The following is an 18,597-nucleotide window of genomic DNA, read 5'->3' as shown; positions in this document are numbered from 1 at the left end:
AAACCCACTCCTGCCCTGACAGCCCCCCCCCTTTTTATACCCACTCCTGCCCTGACAGCCCCCCCCCCTTTATACCCACTCCTTCCCTGACAGCCCCCCCTTTTTATACCCACTCCTGCCCTGACAGCCCCCCCCCCTTTTTATACCCACTCCTGCCCTGACAGCCCCCCCCCCTTTTTATACCCACTCCTTCCCTGACAGCCCCCCCCCCCCTTTTATACCCACTCCTGAAACACTCCCCTCCTTCCCCATCATTATTGCCCTGACAGCCTCTTCGGCTGCAGTTCCACTCCCCCCATGCTGTGTGAGTACAGTGTCCCCCCCTGCAGCCCCTCAGTGTGCCCAGGCACTGACAGGTGACCCCACAGCACATGCCCACAGACTCCAGCCCTTCCCACCCCGCCTTCCTCTCACTCCCATCCCTCCTGCCATGGCATCCCTACGTCATCGTGACAACCACCCACTAGCCCCGCCCCTTAGCAACCGGTATGACAGGCATCTCCACGGCCCAACCAGCGAAGTGTACTCTTGACTGGCACCGGCGGTTAGCCAATGAGAGAAGGAAAGGGGGGCGGGATTTCCGCCTGGCTGTGGGGCTTTGGCTGCAGTCCCACTGCTTGGGAGTTTACGGTTCGCTTTACCTGCTCTGTGCCCCGGACAAACCCGCACCATGGTCGGCATTGACAAGCTGCCCATCGAGGAGACGCTGGAGGACAGCCCCCAGGTCAGGGGTACCGCACTAACCTGTGCTATGTTATTGGGCTATTAACCCAGTCACAAGACTGCAAATCCACTCCGGCTGCGAAGGGGTTAACCCCAAATGCAACCACTGCGGGACAGGCATAGACTGAAGGGGTTAAATGTCAAGGGTAGCCTATATCAGGGGGGGCTCAACTCCAGTCTTCCACCCAGGTCAGGTTTTCAGGATATCCCTGCTTCAGCACAGGAGGCTCAACCAGTCCCTGCTTCAACACAGGAGGCTTAATCAGCCCCTGCTTCAGCACAGGTGGCTCAATCTGTCCCTGCTTCAGGACAGGTGACTCAATCAGTGGCTCAGTCTTTAAGCAGGCTCAGCCCAAGACCGAGCCTCTGATTGAGCCACCTGTGCTGAAGCAAGGATATCCTGAACCTGACCTGTTGGGAGTGGGTGCTTGAGCACCCCATGCCTATAGAACTGAGCACCCCATGCCTATAGAACTGAGCACCCCATGCCTATAGAACTGAGCACCCCATGCCTATAGAACTGAGCACCCCATGCCTATAGAACTGAGCACCCCATGCCTATAGAACTGAGCACCCCATGCCTATAGAACTGAGCATTGTGTTTACAAGAGTTGTTGTCGGGGGGGGGGTCATATTTGATTACATTTCCTATAATAACATAAGGGTAGTTATAATAAATAGTAATACATCTAAATATAATACATAGGAATTAATATAATAGGAATAACTATAAGTAATGTAAATAGTAATAAATAGAAGAATGAATATAATATAATACATAGGAATTAATATAAGTAATAGATATAGGAATTAATATAAAGATTATAAATATAGTAGCAATTAATATAAATGTGAATGGATTTGTGCATCTTGCATTTATTAGCACTGCTTATTTTGTGTAGCAGATTGATTGGTGTGTGGGTTATTTGTCCCTTGTGATGGATGGTGATGTGTTTTGTCGCCGGCCTCATTATTGGATCATCATTAATAGCCTTTCATTTTTAAAGCGCCAACATATTCCGCAGCACAGTACAGAGTGATATAAATTGCTTAAACTGAGTGACATACAAGTAAGCACAGACAATCGCAATCAGATACAGACGGTAATGAGCGCCCTGCTCCGGAGAGCTTACACTCTAGTTGGAATAAGGGGCAATGTTGAAACAGAAGGGAATGTGGCTGCTCATAGCCTCTGCTCTGGATAGGGAGCATGTCCTATCCACAGGGGTGTGGGAACCATTTTTTGGGTGGGGGTGCTGTACATACAAAATCAGTACTGTACCATACATTTGCAAAATATATAAAACGTAGGGGCTTTCCTGCACACCACTATCTCCAGCCCCCATACCTGTCCAAACACGTAATTCAGTACAATAAAGGCAAGACGCTGCTCTCATGGATGGTAATGAATGGAAGAATGTACAGCACTGCTTGCGGTTTTGTTATTTTGCACATGTACAGAATAATCGCAGGGCTCCGGCCTACCCTCTGCCTGCTGCTGTTGCCAGTAATTATTAGAAACACACACAATGGGCCTCATGCAGAGAGCATCGTTATTTCAAAACTCGCCATTTTTTGTTCAATTTCCCTCAGAAAACGGCATAAAATGGCGAGTTGCGAAAAACGCGCCATTTTTTTATTTCTATGTTTAAAACTCGCCTCGCGGCTGGCGAGAACCTCCATCGCGCCATTTTTAAAACTCTCCGAATGCAGAGAGGTGCGAACGGCAAGTAGCGGCTGGCGCGATTCTCGCATTTTTGCCGCGCCACGAAAATATGGCAAGATGGCGCTCGCCGCCTATAGTAAAGGGGAAAAAAAAGGCGCGAATTTGTTTTTACACGTTTCTGAAGCGCGCATCTCGCCAATTTAAACTCGCCACACGCATCCATGTTAAACATAGCAGAATTCGCACTTTTCTGCATATGGAGAATAAAACTCTCCAAAAAAGCTACTTTTTATGAAATTCGCCATTTTTAAAATTCTATGCTCTCTGCATGAGGCCCAATGTGACGGCAGAAAAGAAGCACCTGCATCACTGTATCTGCCCATCTTCCGATCTGCTATCAAACCTCACACACACTGTTTGATCCCTGGGCCATTCTTCTGTATTTAGGGTAACATCGGGTATCCCAGGCATGTTTGACATCCCTTACTGCAGAAGGGTTCCAAACACCAGTCCTCATGACCCCCCCAGCAGATCAGGGTTTCAGGATATCCCTAATTCAGCACAGGTGGCTCAATCGGTCCCTGCGTCAGCACAGGTGGCTCAGTCTTTGATAGCCTTAAACATGACCTGTTGGTGGCCCTTGAGGACTGGAGTTGAGAACTTCTGTATTAGGATGTCACAGTACTCAGTTTTAGCGCGTTATTGTGCCTTTTGCAATTCCATACAAATGACTAACTTACCGTGGCACCATGTTACAGTAAGAGAATTTAAAGGAGCAGTACCTCCTTTCGTCTACCCTCCCCCTTTTTCTTTTACATGCATAGGAAGCGGGGGGTCTCCGGCGCTGAAGCACGTTCATTTCAGCTCCGGGCAACGTAAATATCCGTTCTTACGTTCCCGAGGTATTTACCTGGGCGGGTGCCGTCGGTACTGTCCCCTCCAGGGGGAAACAAAATGGAGGTTTAAATCGCCCACGTTGCTTGGGCATATAGGAAGCTGGAATGTCATCTGTCGCGACTTCCTATTGGTCCTCATGGTGGATTTATATCTCCGACACCTTCTCGCTGAGTTTGTCAGGATATCTATCCCTAGCCCATTGGGACGAGAATTGGGATGCTGCAGCTCTGTTTGAGGAGGTCCCATAAACCCGTTTCTCATTGGCAGTGCTAGCTGTTTTGGGGGGGCCTTACAGGGGAATATATTTGGGTGATTTTCACTTACTTGCTACTACTACATCTGTTATTTCTGCAGACCCCATTATTTTACCAATCCCCTTACAAAAACGGAATATTAAAACAAACAGTGTTTTCTTTGTGTTGTTTTGTTGCTGCTTGTGATCAGGTGTAATGTGAGAGTTTTGAGCCAAACACAAATGACATGTTGGTGGAATAATTGTGACTATTGTAATCCAGAATGAATTGTGAGCTGTGTGTATTGGGGCCTGTAGTAATTGGTTGGATTATACGCTAGAATCACGTTTTCCCGTATTAACCTTGGACTCGCACTGTAATTAGATCACATTGTGCAAGAAAATATCAAACACTGTGCTGCAATACTTTAATTATACTTTAATTATAGTGAATGTACTGTACATACATAGCTCTAACAGAGAAATATATATATGTGTGTGTGTGTGTGTGTGTGTGTGTGTGTGTGTGTGTGTGTGTGTGTGTGTGTGTGTGTATATATATATATAAATATAAATATATATATATATATATATATATATATAATACCAAAAAATACGCAGTGACGTTTAGGCCCTCTTTCAAACTTTAGAACCGTGAAGGCCTGACATGTGTAAATTTCATATGTTCTGCTCATTAAATGTAAGTCTTTATTTATATTCTAACAGTGAGCGCTGTGAACTTGTTTGTGTTGCTAGTTTTACATTCTTTTGATTGATTTAATGGCCCTCGCTAAGTCCTACTTGCACCTTTTTTTTCATTACATTGGATTTGCACATGATATGTTTTTGTCTTTCTATTATAGGAAGCTGGTCCAACTGTAGAATTTTTCACAGTATTTTTTTATTAATATGGTATATCGTTTGAATTTTTGGTTCTCTATTAGTTCACAGTTCCTAAAGAGAGTGTAGATAATTAGGAGATTGTTCCTTGCCGTTTGGAAAGGCTTGTACTTCCGCAGCTGAGGCACTGATGTTAGGAATTAGTCAGGTCATATCTGCTCAGAAAGAGTGAAGGTTATAAACAAAGATAAAATGTTGGGCATATGGTCAAAGTGGCATTTACAGTGTAAATATCTGAGATTAGTGTGAACAGCTACTTTGTCTCAATTTGGCAGCGTTGGTGTCATTTCCATATACACACACACAGTACAGGTGGCTATGAAGAAAAAGCAAAGGATCGAGAGGAATCATTTTACATACGTATTATGTATATCAGTTTCTTTGTGATTTATCAATATATTTACTATTTTAACCGAGAGGGGCGGCCAACTCCAGTCCTCAAAGGCCACCAATAAGTCAGGTTTTCAGGATATCCCTGCTTCAGCACAGGTGGCTTAATCAGCCGCTCAGTCTGCGACTCCAGGATATCCTGAAAACCTGACCTGTTGGTGGCCTTTGAGGACTGGAGTTGGCCTCCCCTGCGCTATACGTTCTTGTTTGCGTCGGTTATCTGACCTTCGGGAAAGGGCGTCTCCGAAGGTTTTGTATTAAACACAGGAAAAGATTGCATTCGTGGGCAGCACCCTGAAACTGAATATGTGCTCAAAAATAGCGTGTGTATAGCATAGATTTTTTTTCTCTTTTTGTTTTAATTACTGTTGCTTTATGGTTAACAGACCAGATCTCTACTTGGTGTGTTTGAAGAGGATGCAGCTGCTATCTCCAGTTACAGCAGTCAGCTGTACCACGCCATGCGGCGGATATATGATGCACAGGTAACGGATGCGTATATATATGATGCGCAGGTAACCCGCACGTTCTCAGGAAACCCCAAACTACAGCCCATGCCGCCACCTGCAGAGATTGGCCTTTTCTAAGAAATATATAGACTGTAAAGAAAAGTAGAAATGTACAAAAAGGAAATACGAAGAGAATCTTTCATTGCAAGAGCAGTAGGTATACAAGTAATCTTGTGGTTATTACCCTGCTCCCATACGTCCCATCTCATGTCAAGGTATACCTGCTCCAGATGCACATAAGTATGAATACATTCTCCGTGCTGCTTTATAACTAAGCCAGCGTTGGTGCGTCTTCTTATCTGTCTCAATTCACTTCACTATGCAGTGCTTGGGAGCGTAGCAGTAAGAGGGTTTTGGCATTGATCTCGTGTAAGTCCAGTACCAACTTTTTTGTGACCTGAAAGTCCGCTCCTGCCTGGGCTTAACGTGTAATAATTCTCGGTATTCATGGTGAAACCCTATGCAATCACGCATCAATTAGTTTTACACGGGAACATCGATGGTTCTTGTACCTAAGCGTGCTCCGTTTTACATTGAGGCAATATTTTCACTTGATGTATTAATAGCGTTGTCATTATGTTTAATAAATCTGGATGAATCATCCTTTTCTGTTGTTCCCTTAAAGCGTTTTAAAATAAAATTGAGAGCATCGTCGCGTCTAATTTGTTTTGTGTTTCCTCATTTGTTACTAGAATGAATTAAGTGCAGCCACTCATCTGACTTCCAAACTTCTGAAGGAATATGAGAAACAGGTACGGTGAGCGCATGAAATACTGACATCATTGAGGATGTACTCATTTTATATGAATTTTATTGTTTTGGGATTCTACTGCTTTTTGTGGGGTCCAAGCAAAACACGACTGCACTAGTTACTTTACAATTAGTCATGTTTTTATTAATCACATTTAGTGTACTTGAGATACAGTATTTGTTTGCACATTCCACCCTCCTATGTGAATTGGATTATTTGTGAGCGAGCATTGTATACATTCAACCTGCCAGTTGTGCAGGCTAAAACTGTCTGCAGTTACTCTACCGAGTGCCACGAGGAAATGCCCCCCGCTGCGTTACATTGTGCAGGGTGTAGGCAGGATAGAGGTATAACCAAAGCATAGTTGTTCTATCACAGAATTTGGGAGGATTGGATCTCGGGGAGACATTTAAAGGACGGTAGGGTGTGTTGAATATGAATATTTCTGATATTTAACATTATACTTTTGGAATGAAGAGAGATTTTCTCTGGATAAGTTGCCCTCCACTAATGACTCCTAATATTGTTATCTCCGTAAAAAATGCAGTGTTATTTTAACCCCTTTACTTATTTCAGTCCAGTCTGCCATGGAAAAACTTAAACACATTCAGCGGTTCTAATGTTATGAAACTGCAATAGTCTCTTCTTGGAGTGTCCAGCCTGTGTTTTTTTTTCTAAGGCAAACATTTGTGCCAGATTTCCAATAGCACAAACATGATCAGGATCGTAAAAGTTTGTTCTTTTTAGAGATTGCTTTTTAACTTTTGGCACAGGACAAATATGTGAAGATTTGCACAATTGTTCTTTAATTTCTCGGCACAAGAAGGATTATGTTCCTCCACAAAATGGTGTATATGTAAAGCTCACGTTACCAACACTGCAACACAATATTCTGTCCTCTTTGAGCCATTACGTTTTCAAAGCTTGTTTTCTAGTTTCAAGCTTCTTTGTGATATTAAGTTGATGCAGAAAATGAACATATGACAACCAGACATGCAACAGATGCACATCCTCTTGTAACACACAACTCTTGTTATTACTCCATATAAGCACTCGCCAGTTCACATGCTGGCGTGAACGGAGCGTTATCTGATGGGTATAATGATGCTATGAGACACATGTTGGAAATTAATCTCCTGGTCTCAATTTGACAACATAACTTTATTTTTTTTACGACAATATTGCCCGGGTCAGCTGCCCATGTATCAAGATGATGCAATCTTTATAACATTTTTATTTGCCCCCGTTTGCACCAGCAGCATGCTATGAAGGTGGGTAATCTTGTTTCTTATATTTGGGGCAGAGGTTAATGACACATTAACTCGAGCACACCCATGTTGATGCATCTCCTTATAATATTGAGCTGCTTCCTTCCCCAACTCCTTTAAGTAAATGAGCCGCAAAGTCTTATGGATGGAGTGCCGCTGCTTAGTAAGGTGTTTCAAAGTGTCACAGGGTACTTTCATATGAGACCACACGAGTCTCCCCATAGAGTGATGTTAGAGATGTTCTGTTACAATTCCTACAAAAATATAATTTATCTCTTGTCTAACCGCTGTTCATTTAATGTAACTATGTATTTGTAACCATGTATTTTTCATCATAACTCCGTGCCCAGGACATACTTGAAAACGAGAGGTAACTCTCAGTGTATTACTTACTAGTAAAACATTTTTTATAAATAAATAACATGGGACCCTTTTAATTCTTATGCACTTTTTATTACCCACAGCGATTTCCACTAGGTGGCGATGATGAGGTTATGACTTCTACATTACAGCAGTTTGCAAAAGTGATTGATGAAGTAAGTGACATGTTTCAGTGTTGGTTTGAGCTGCATTCCTACTTACCAGGCCACGTTTAATAAAGTTACTGGGTACAGGACATGGCCCTTTTAGCTCTATTGCCAGTACATTCACTTTCTTCAGAGCTTTCTGGGAGAAGGAATGGCTCAGTGTGTATAGGCCCTGGTTCAATTCCCGGTGTCGGCTCCTTGTGACCTTGGGCAAGTCACTTTATCTCCCTGTGCCTCAGGCACCAAAATCATAGATTGTAAGCTCTACGGGGCAGGGACTGTGTCTGTAGAAATTATGTGCTGTGTACCGCGCGCTATTCTGTAATTGTGAAGACAAAAGAGAAAGCGAAAAGCGCTATATATTAAATAAAGTTATTATTATTAATAAGATCCTTGGCGCTTTAGGCCTACTTTTATTAGTAACCCGTAGAACACAACATTTTATGCATGGAGATTTCATTTTTTAACCCATGTTCTGTGTAGACTTCAGCTTATGTACAAGTTGTGGGACGGGCGTGAATGTTGCTGCGAGGATTGAATTTTTCTGTGTTAGATAAACGCATGGAATATGTCCACGGGCAATACAACTTTTTCTTTACTAAGCTTAAAGCTGCAGTTGAGTTTTTTTTTTTTTGTTTTTTTTTTTTTTTTTACTTCAATAGTTTTATGTGGGCAATCTCTAATTACCTAAAGAACTGTATAGCTGCCGGTCAATTCGTTCTCCATGTATTGATAGGCAAAATTTGGTGACATAATTAGTGAAGGGATCTGTTTATATTCTGCTTGTCTGTCAGTGGAAGCTCATGAATATTCATGAGCACTCCTGCACTGACATGTGCTAGAGGGAGGGCAGGGCTGACAAAGGGGTGTGCCAGGGCTTGTGACAGGACATGAAGGGGCAGTGCCTTAGCAAATGGCTGTTAAAATAGAATACAAGAAAATTGGTCTTTCAAAGTTGTTTTTTTAAAAACAGAAAATGCTAAAAGTATTTTTTCTTACTACAGAACTGATTTATTAAAAAAAACACACATGCAGGATATTGACTGAACTGCAGCTTTAAGGACCTGTTTCACAATCGCTGTTATGAAAGGAAACAGTATTACTTTACTCTTCACAAGACATGATTGTTTTTTTTGTTTGTTTTTTAGTGTCTTTATTGTATTTTCTCTTTTTTTTTCCTGGTTTATATTGCTACGCCCTAAACATTCGTTCTGTCACGTCCTTGAATGTTGCAAATTCAGTTCTAATGTCTAGATGAGGTTTACAATGGAGGGGCATCATATCCTTTTCCCCTAGTTGGATTTCGGGAGAACTTGGCCTGTTGTTCATCACAGTGGGTACTTGTGTAAAAATAATTTGAATTCGATCAGAGGGTCCCAACCCCAGTCTTCAAAGCCCCCTAACCGGTCATGTTTTAAGGATATCCTGGCTTCAGCACCGGCGGTTCAGTCAAAATAATTGGGCCCCCTGTGCTACTGAGAGGGCAGCCTTAGGCTGCGCCTATAGTGACGTCGCCGCAACGCGTGACGTCGCCGCAAGCGAAAGTTGTATTTCGCGTTGCGGGCGACCAGGCTCCTGATTGGTTCAGGGGCTGTCACATGAGGCGACAGCCCATGAAAAATCAAATAATTTCGGCTACCAAAAATCGCGTCGCTTTGTCGCCGTCGCGCTTACTATAAGCGCACGCGGCGGCAACAATGCATTTGTTTTCGGGCGACGCGACGTCGCCGGCACTATAAGCGCCGCCTTAGGCTACGCTTATAGTGCCGGTGACGTCGTGCTGCGGTCGCTGGAAAAACGAAATAGAGATGGCTTCCAGCGATCGCGACCAAGCCGTCGCGTCGCGCTTACGTGACGTGACGGTGGCAATGCGTTTGTTTTGACGCGATGTCGCATCGCTATTGCCGGCACTATAAGCGCAGCCTTACACCTGCACTGTCGGTGGTCCCTGGGGACTGGTGTTGGGAACCTGATTTAGATCATTGGCTCACAAATACACATCCTCCCCCTACCCCCCATCCTATGCATCTTTAAATAATATATATGTAGATATATAAATGTCTTTTTAAAAAAAATGTTTAAGTAAATTCGCGCCCCCAAGTCAGGTCATGACAGTGAGGTTTAGGCCACTCCCTGCTTGGACGTAGGACACGGCACCGGGCAGCTGACTCAAGTGCTGTATATAGTGGGTGCTACTCTCCTCTTGTGCCAGTTGTCTGGGTCCCAGGAAGAGGACACACTTCTTTTTGTTTCCAGTTTTTTTTTTTTCCTTACCTGTTCAAGCTCATGTCCAGGCTTTTCTCCGGGGGTCCTAGTGCTCGGGCCTGAGCTGCAAGAGTTTATTATCAGAATCACTAGATGGAAGGGTTATTTTTTTGCCCTTCAAGATAGGAAGTAGGAATATGAGACAGGATCAACCAGGCGCATGTTTTATGAAACTCAACAGGTCAGTGGCCCTCGCTGCCCTACTAGAGAAATGGCATCAACCTCCAGACAGAGAGGTCAATCAAGGCTGAGTGCTGGGCAGGGTCACACCGTGTTGAAGGGTTCGTCTTTCTGAAATCAGGTGGGCCCTTTCCTTGAAGACTGTTTTGGTTGGTGGATGAGTGCTAGACTTTCAGGAGAAATGGTCCCATACGACCACAGATAAGTGCGGGCTCCAGATAATTGTTCAAGGTTACGCCCTGGAACTCATGGACGTTTCTCCAAAAATAAGTTTTATTACATCAGGAATACCAAGGAATCTGAGGATATTGTCATAAACTCATAACACATTCTAGCAGTGCCTGCAATGTTACAGAACTAGGTCCTGATGGAAGTCCCACCAACTTAAAGAGGCTGGGGTTTTTGTTAACAATCTGTATATGGACCCAAAGAAAAGGGCGTGTTTTAGCCTGTAATGGATCTTAAAGACCTCAGCGCATTTATCAGAAACATTCACTTTAAGAGCAAATTGATCCATTCTGTCATCATTGCAGCAGAGAAGGGGTCTTTATATCTGAAGGATGCCTATCTTTATGCCAGAAAATAACATCAGGAATTCCTCACATTCTCTATACATGGCAGGATTTTGGCAAATTTCACCAGTCATTGCGACTCACTTAAGGAAACAAACCATATTAATAATCCCATACCATAACTACTGGCTGATGAGAGCAAGATCCAAACAAGAAGAGCTTCTGTCTCGACTCTCACAGACTACAGCTGGATCATTATATGACAAAAAAAAGTGCAGGATTCACCTGCAGCAGGAGTTGAGATTTTGAAAGAGCCTTGATTTTTCTCCTTAGAGAAAGGACGAGGTCAAAAGCAGAGCGAGGCAGATCTGTGTCAGCCAAGGACCATCAGCAGAACAGTGTATGTCCCTGCAAGGACTCGTGTTTCTTTTTACAATAGAAGTTGTGCCATGGGTTCTGTTTTACTTGCGCCCTAGAACAATTTTCTGATCATTTGAATTAAAGGATAGTAATTTTGCCCAAAACTCAAGAATCATTGAAGTTATGGGAACCACCAAAACTATTGGTAAGAGGAAGATCCTTACTGCCAAATCAGTGGCAAGTAGCGACCAGTGATGCCAGTCAGACTGGATGGGGGTAACGAACCAAGGAAAGAAACCTAGTATGGGCACTCTAAACACCTGAAGGTTGTTGATATGATGAACACATTAAAACATACACTTTAGTGCAACAAATTAAAATAATGGGTAATAAAACAATCATTAAACGCTTGGATCCTGTGAGTATGAACACTAAATGAGGTGTTCTGGATCAATTAGAAGGTAAACTGCAATTATCCACTATAATGTGTGCTGCAGTATGAACGAGTGGGTATGGTAGACCACTGTCCAATTTTACCAGGACACCGTAATTGATCGCTACTGTAGCGGTGTGTGCTAGTATATATAGACCCTAATGTAAAAGTTTACAGCACGTTAACATGATCAGATGGACCCTAGCCGGGTCTGCCAAAAAACAATGGGGCAAAGTATATGGCTAGATGAATGGGACCCTGGCCACTAATGTTGTGACACTCAGTAATTGCTAAGGGTGCTGTAGGTACAGATATCCTAAAAAATAGGGTCTAAAAACGGTCAGCTCAGTTCCACTGGTTATATGTTAAACCCCAGATTCAGTGAAGCTGAGTATGAGGGAGCTAAACAATAGGTCCCAAACCACTATGTGGGCATAGCATACTGGACTAACACACTTAGTACACTTGTAGGACTGAATCAGACATAGGCTCAGTGTGCAGTCTGTTCACAGTCTCTCAGGTAAGTAATAGGTTGCTGAAGTGATGATGATAATATTATCCAACCTAATATGAATACCCGTGTGATAGTAAACAGTGCTGATCCAACACCAGCTCTGTTGTCAGAGTTGGTCTCTAAAGGATCAGTACTAGGTGAGAGATAGAAGATGTACATACATGGTAACGCGGTGTAAGTAATGAACAGCTTACTGCTACTGTGTGACAGCAGGATACACAGTGCCTGGTGAGCTGAGCTCCCTACAGATCGTCCGATCACAGGGAAGCTCCAGTAAAACTTAGCGCGCTGCAGTTGCTGGCGAACACAGCCGCCAGCTGACTCACGGGTAGGCAATTGAGTCCTGCGCGTGCACCCATCTGCCGACGCGCGCGTTTCGCGTAGCCGCTTCCTCAAGGCAGTACAAGGGGGGTACCTTCAGGTGTTTAGCGTGCCCGAACTACGTTTCTTTCCTTGGTTCGTTACTGTATATAGTTACCTAGGGAGCACCTACACCTACACATCCAGACAGCTGCGGGGGTTCTCTTTTTTGTCTCCTATTATACAGACTGGATGGGGGACCAGTTTCCAAGAAGGATTTACCCAAAGTACAGTACCTAGAACCGCAGAGAATCAGTTCTTCAGATAAACGTGCTGGAACTCCTGGCAGTCTTCAGGGCCGGGATTTATATTCCCAGTCTTCAATCAGACCAAGCAGACACAGCTGCATAAATCAATCATCTACATGGGATAAAAAAATATATCTCACGCCTCCAAAAAGTCACCCGAATTAAAATTTTATTAAAGTTAATCAAAGCCTCTGCAGTGTTTTACTTATTCTGGAAGGTTCTTTACCTTTGCTGAAAAAATAACAGAAATAATTCCAGAAAGAGCTTCAACCTGTAATATTCTAGAATGTCTTCAAGAAGGTCTAGATAAGAGTCTCAATCAGGGCTCTCAGAAGTTTCAGGTTTTGGCTCTTGGCATTGACTAACAATACATTCATACAATATATCCAGGAAAGCAGCCACCAATAAACGTTAGAGCTTTAGCAACCACAGAAAAATAGCAAACCACACCAGAACATCTATGTAAAGCAGCAACGTGGTCATCTATTCATACGTTGACGAAGCACTATAAGCTGGATCTCCTCGCTGCTTCACGTCCCTTTACTTCAGGCCTGCTCTGGGACATTCCCACTATCGTGCACTGACATGAGGATGCGAGAGAAATGAAACCCCTTTCTTTCTTCCCCATGTCCGTGCATGCTTGGATCCTTCCCGGAGTAATGTTATTGCTTTGTTTTTCTTTTCCATCTCTGCTCTTTTGAGTGTTTGGGCTAAATGGACAGCTGGCTCAAGAGGAGAATGGCATCAATTATATACAGCACTCATGTCAGCTGGCCTGTGTCCTACCTCCAGGTGGCAGTGGCCTAAACCCTGTGTCATTCACTGACATGGAGGGACTACAAGAAATATCATTATCGGTGTCATTTTTGTAATTTACTTATGTTTTTGTCAACAGCTGAGTTCTTGCCACGCAGTGCTTTCCACGCAGCTAGCTGATGCCATGATGTTTCCAATTAGCCAATTTAAAGAAAGGGATTTAAAAGGTAAATTATATTCTTTTTCTGCTGATAATGTTTATAATCTGAATGTACTGTAATGGTTCAAATGAATACAAAAATACAATGAAACAAGAAAACTTAACTGATTCCAGACATGAACCAATTGCTCTTAGGAATTTCCGCTGTTAAATGTACCTTCAGTGTATTGCTGTCACTGAGTTTTCCCATGCCAAAACCTAAAACTTTAAGGAAATGGTAAAAATAAAATAAACAGCCCACAGTGCAAAGAGAACCTGATCCTTAGGGTAATGCATTTTATCCCATACAAACGCAGCGGTTATTGTATCTATAAACACAAGGTAGAAATGTTTTGGAGATGTCCTCTTTTCACATTTTCGTTCGTTCTTTACAGAAATATTAACTCTAAAAGAAGTTTTCCAAATTTCAAGCAACGGTATGTATGATGGCGGGGCCACGCTGGTGTCCTGACACGGCAGACTAACTACATTGAGTTGGCCATCCTTCACCATTTTTAATGACCAATGTATCTAATGTTTCTATACGGACGAGCCCTTAGGCTGCCATGTTTACAGATTGTAATGTTATTGATAAGTTTCTTCTTTTAACCGGGACGGGAAGCAGGAATTCCCGGAGCTGAACCCCGGGAATATCCGTCCGCCTGGTTCCCAAGATACTTGCTAGTGAAGGCAGCACCAGTACTTCCTGGTCTTTAAATCCCTCGTTTCACGTGGGCCAATAGGACGCAGCAATAGATGACCTTGTGGCTTCCAACTGGCTCACTTGACGCGGGAGATTTTAACCGCCATTTTGTTTCCCCTGGAGGGGAGAGTACCGGTGCTATCTTCAGTGGTAATTATCTCGGAGCTGAAAATAGCAAATGTTAGCTCAGAGGTCTCCCTGCTTCTATCCACATAAAGGAGATGGGGTAAGGGGTTAAACATTTTTAACGAGAGAACTGCTTCTAAGTTTTAAGACAGAATTGTTATTTTCCCCATAGGCCACTTACTTGCACATTTTATTTACTGGGGCAGGACTGTAAATGTATCTGTGCCGGCATTGTTCTGTGTCCAATGCAGCTTATAGAACACTGGTTCTGTGTCCGTATATCTATTCTGTGTCCAATGCAGCTTCTAGAACACTGGTTCTGTGTCCGTATATCTGTTCTGTGTCCGTATATCTGTTCTGTGTCCGTATATCTGTTCTGTGTCCGTATATCTGTTCTGTGTCCGTATATCTGTTCTGTGTACAATGCAGCTTATAGAACACTGGTTCTGTGTCCGTATATCTGTTCTGTGTCCAATGCAGCTTATAGAACACTGGTTCTGTGTCCGTATATCTGTTCTGTGTCCGTATATCTGTTCTGTGTCCGTATATCTGTTCTGTGTCCGTATATCTGTTCTGTGTTCCTTCTAGTTATTTAAAGCCGCAATTCTGTCACCTTTGCCCTATGTATTATTTTATTTTTTGTACGAGCTTTGAACCCGGGGGATCCTCCGGAGCTTAAACGTGCATTTTTTGTCGTTGTTTGGCTGGGGACATCTTGGTTCCTGAGATACTAACTTACGGGTGTCCTTCCTGGACACTTAAACAGCCGCCCAATCGGAAGCCATAACGGATGACGTTGCGGTTCCCTATTAGCCCAGCGGATCGTTCTGATTTGGCTGCTTTTGCCCTGGAGATGAAAAAAGCGCAGTTTAAGGCCAGAGGACGTCCCAGTTTAAATCCTGTAAACAAAATTCTTGCCTATTGAAATGAATGAAATTGTTGTATGTAAGTAACAAATGAGAGAGGGTGTGTAGCGGGTATGATACCTTTTTTATTGGACCAACAAGTACTTAATGTTACAAGCTTTCGAACATGGGGTCAAAGGGACCCTGAGAGGTCCGGAAGCTTGTAACATATCAACTACTTCTTGGTCCAATAAAACGGTATTCTACCCCCTACTCCCTCTCCCTCCTCCGTTACTACATGGAAGACAGGACCGACACGGCTCCCCACCCTTCTTTGCCTAGTAGATAAGTGTAACTGTTCACACTGTGGCTAGAGAATTTGGAAATGAGGTTTGCAATTTGGGAAGGGCTTTTTAATTTCGTTATTGTTTTTTTTAATGTTCAGTGTCTAACACATACTAAGAAGCGCCAATAACCGAGCGGGTGAAATGGGCAATACTTATCATTGATCGTTAGCAAATCTAATATTTACTATTGTGTTATTCTTAGATCATGACGTGGCAATCAACAGATACAGCCGGCTGTCCAAAAGAAGAGAAAATGAAAAGGTTAGAACTAATATACTTCAGGTTCCATGACTGTAATCGCCCCTTGGTAGTTATTCCTTCCAGCGTTTGTGACAAAGAGGACACCCTGCATAGAAGGGTTAACTAGTGTTATTTTACCCCGAGCTTTTGGAAAATGCAACATGAAGATCTTTGATCGTAAAGCTCAAGCCATCTTGTTTTAATTCAGTCATTCAGACCTGAATTTGTTACTGAATAATGACAAGCCACCTGTGCTGAAGCAGGGATATCCTGAAAACCTGACCTGTTGGTGGCCCTTGAGGACTGGAGTTGGCCACCCCTGATGTAGGCAAATGTATATGCCCACCTGTTTCTCGTTAGCAGAAATATGTTCAATTTTCTTTCTAATCTATTCAGAAAATAAAAAGTAACATTGGTATGAGAGTTTGCTAAAAAGTACATCTACCTAATCCCAAACAAATGTTTTGGGGAAGAAAAGAGGATCTTTATAGCAGTACCTACATGCTGTTAGAAGTTAAAGTTTATATATTTGGCAAATACTGTATGGTGTTTTGCTGCTTTTAAAGTAACTTTCCCACTTTAACTTTTAAATTAAATGAGCATTTCATTAAACAAAATATATTTGTCCCGGTGGGGGTGGTCTCCGCAGCTGAAATTAATGGGGTTCAGCTTTGGAGACCTCCTGCTTCAATCCTAAAGGAAGCGACCCCCCCAGGTGAAAATGGCGCTTTCCGATGATGTGTACAGTACGTGTATTTCCCCACACTTCTCAGATGCTGTTATCCCCCTAACCCCAGTACTCCGGTTTCTCAGGTGCTGTTATCCCCCTAACCCCCGTACTCCGGTTTCTCAGATGCTGTTATCCCCCTAACCCCAGTACTCCGGTTTCTCAGGTGCTGTTATCCCCCTATCCCCAGTACTCCGGTTTCTCAGATGCTGTTATCCCCCTAGCCCCAGTACTCCGGTTTCTCAGATGCTGTTATCCCCCTAACCCCATTACTCCGGTTTCTCAGGTGCTGTTATCCCCCTAACCCCAGTACTCCGGTTTCTCAGGTGCTGTTATCCCCCTAACCCCAGTACTCCGGTTTCTCAGGTGCTGTTATCCCCCTAACCCCAGTACTCCGGTTTCTCAGATGCTGTTATCCCCCTAACCCCAGTACTCCGGTTTCTCAGATGCTGTTATCCCCATAACCCCAGTACTCCGGTTTCTCAGGTGCTGTTATCCCCCTAACCCCAGCACTCCGGTTTCTCAGGTGCTGTTATCCCCCTAACCCCAGCACTCCGGTTTCTCAGATGCTGTTATCCCCCTAACCCCAGTACTCCGGTTTCTCAGATGCTGTTATCCCCCTAACCCCAGTACTCCGGTTTCTCAGGTGCTGTTATCCCCCTAACCCCAGCACTCCGGTTTCTCAGGTGCTGTTATCCCCCTAACCCCAGCACTCCGGTTTTTCAGGTGCTGTTATCCCCCTAACCCCAGCACTCCGGTTTCTCAGGTGCTGTTATCCCCCTAACCCCAGCACTCCGGTTTCTCAGGTGCTGTTATCCCCCTAACCCCAGCACTCCGGTTTCTCAGGTGCTGTTATCCCCCTAATCCCAGTACTCCGGTTTCTCAGAAACCTGCCATTGTTCTATTGTCGGCTTTTCAACTGGTGGTGAGAGTGCGAAATGCGACCTGTGACGGGCCTTGAGGTGGCCTTAAGGTGACCCGTGACCGGCCTTGAGGTGGCCTTAAGGTGACCCGTGACCGGCCTTAAGGTGACCCGTGACCGGCCTTGAGGCTAAAGCTAATGCAAAGAGTTGGAGGCATTGCTATTATTTTGTTTTTTAATGTTTTTTTTTTGTTGTGTTCTTTCTAGACCAAATTTGAAGTGACAGAAGATGTTTACACGGCCAGGAAAAAGCAGCACCAAACCATGATGCATTATTTCTGCGCATTAAATACCATTCAGTACAAGAAGAAAATTGCAATTCTTGAACCACTATTGGGATACATGCAGGCTCAGGTAAGGGATAGGGATACATGCAGGCTCAGGTAAGGGATAGGGATACATGCAGGCTCAGGTAAGGGATAGGGATACATGCAGGCTCAGGTAAGGGATAGGGATACATGCAGGCTCAGGTAAGGGATAAGGATATACACACACTAACACACACAATAGCGCTACACAGTTACACTTGTGTTAGTGAAAATAGCAAAACCAACAATTGATCTAATAATACACACATAGTGCAGCAGGGTCCAACTGCAGTCCTCAAGCCCCCCCAACAGGGCAGGTTTTCAGGATATCCCAGCGTCAGCACAGTCATTTTGATTGAGCCCCCTGGGCTGAAGCAGGGATATACTTAATAGCAGACCTGCTTGTGGCCCTTGAGGACTGAGTGTGTCGCCCTTGATCAGTTTAACTCGTATAATGTCGGTATGTTGCCTCCTGAGCACGCCCTTGTGGGGGAAGCTTTTCTAGTGTTAGAAATAAAACCCAATGTTCTTAATCTCCAGCTCCCGAGGTTACCGTTATAGTCTTTAAACCGCACTGGGCTCTGGGAAGAGCTTCATTTTAGCCTTTCGGACACTTAATATTTCAAACGCTTATCTCCTGAATGGAGCGTCAGATTTGAAAAATAAAAGCGATGTTGGACAGGGCGAGA

The 18,597-nt window shown here is 43.8% G+C and overlaps 1 protein-coding gene across 1 annotated transcript in view; it reads left to right on the top strand.

Annotated features, from left to right (window-relative positions):
* The first annotated feature begins 565 nt into the window (after nt 1–565).
* Nucleotides 566–18,597, top strand: part of APPL1 (adaptor protein, phosphotyrosine interacting with PH domain and leucine zipper 1) — a 34,176-nt gene continuing 16,144 nt past the window's right edge. The window contains exons 1-8 of the mRNA XM_075574835.1: nt 566–724; nt 5,195–5,293; nt 6,010–6,069; nt 7,801–7,872; nt 13,631–13,718; nt 14,086–14,127; nt 15,914–15,972; nt 17,808–17,954. Of these exons, the coding sequence (XP_075430950.1) occupies nt 671–724; nt 5,195–5,293; nt 6,010–6,069; nt 7,801–7,872; nt 13,631–13,718; nt 14,086–14,127; nt 15,914–15,972; nt 17,808–17,954 (621 nt within the window). The 5' untranslated portion in view covers nt 566–670. The remainder of the gene's footprint in view (nt 725–5,194; nt 5,294–6,009; nt 6,070–7,800; nt 7,873–13,630; nt 13,719–14,085; nt 14,128–15,913; nt 15,973–17,807; nt 17,955–18,597) is intronic.

This window comes from Ascaphus truei, chromosome 17, assembly GCF_040206685.1.
Source record: "Ascaphus truei isolate aAscTru1 chromosome 17, aAscTru1.hap1, whole genome shotgun sequence".
NCBI classification, from domain to species: Eukaryota; Metazoa; Chordata; class Amphibia; order Anura; family Ascaphidae; genus Ascaphus; species Ascaphus truei.
The sequence above is the reverse complement of the archived record's forward strand: the minus strand, read 5'-3'. Positions and strand labels throughout refer to the sequence as shown.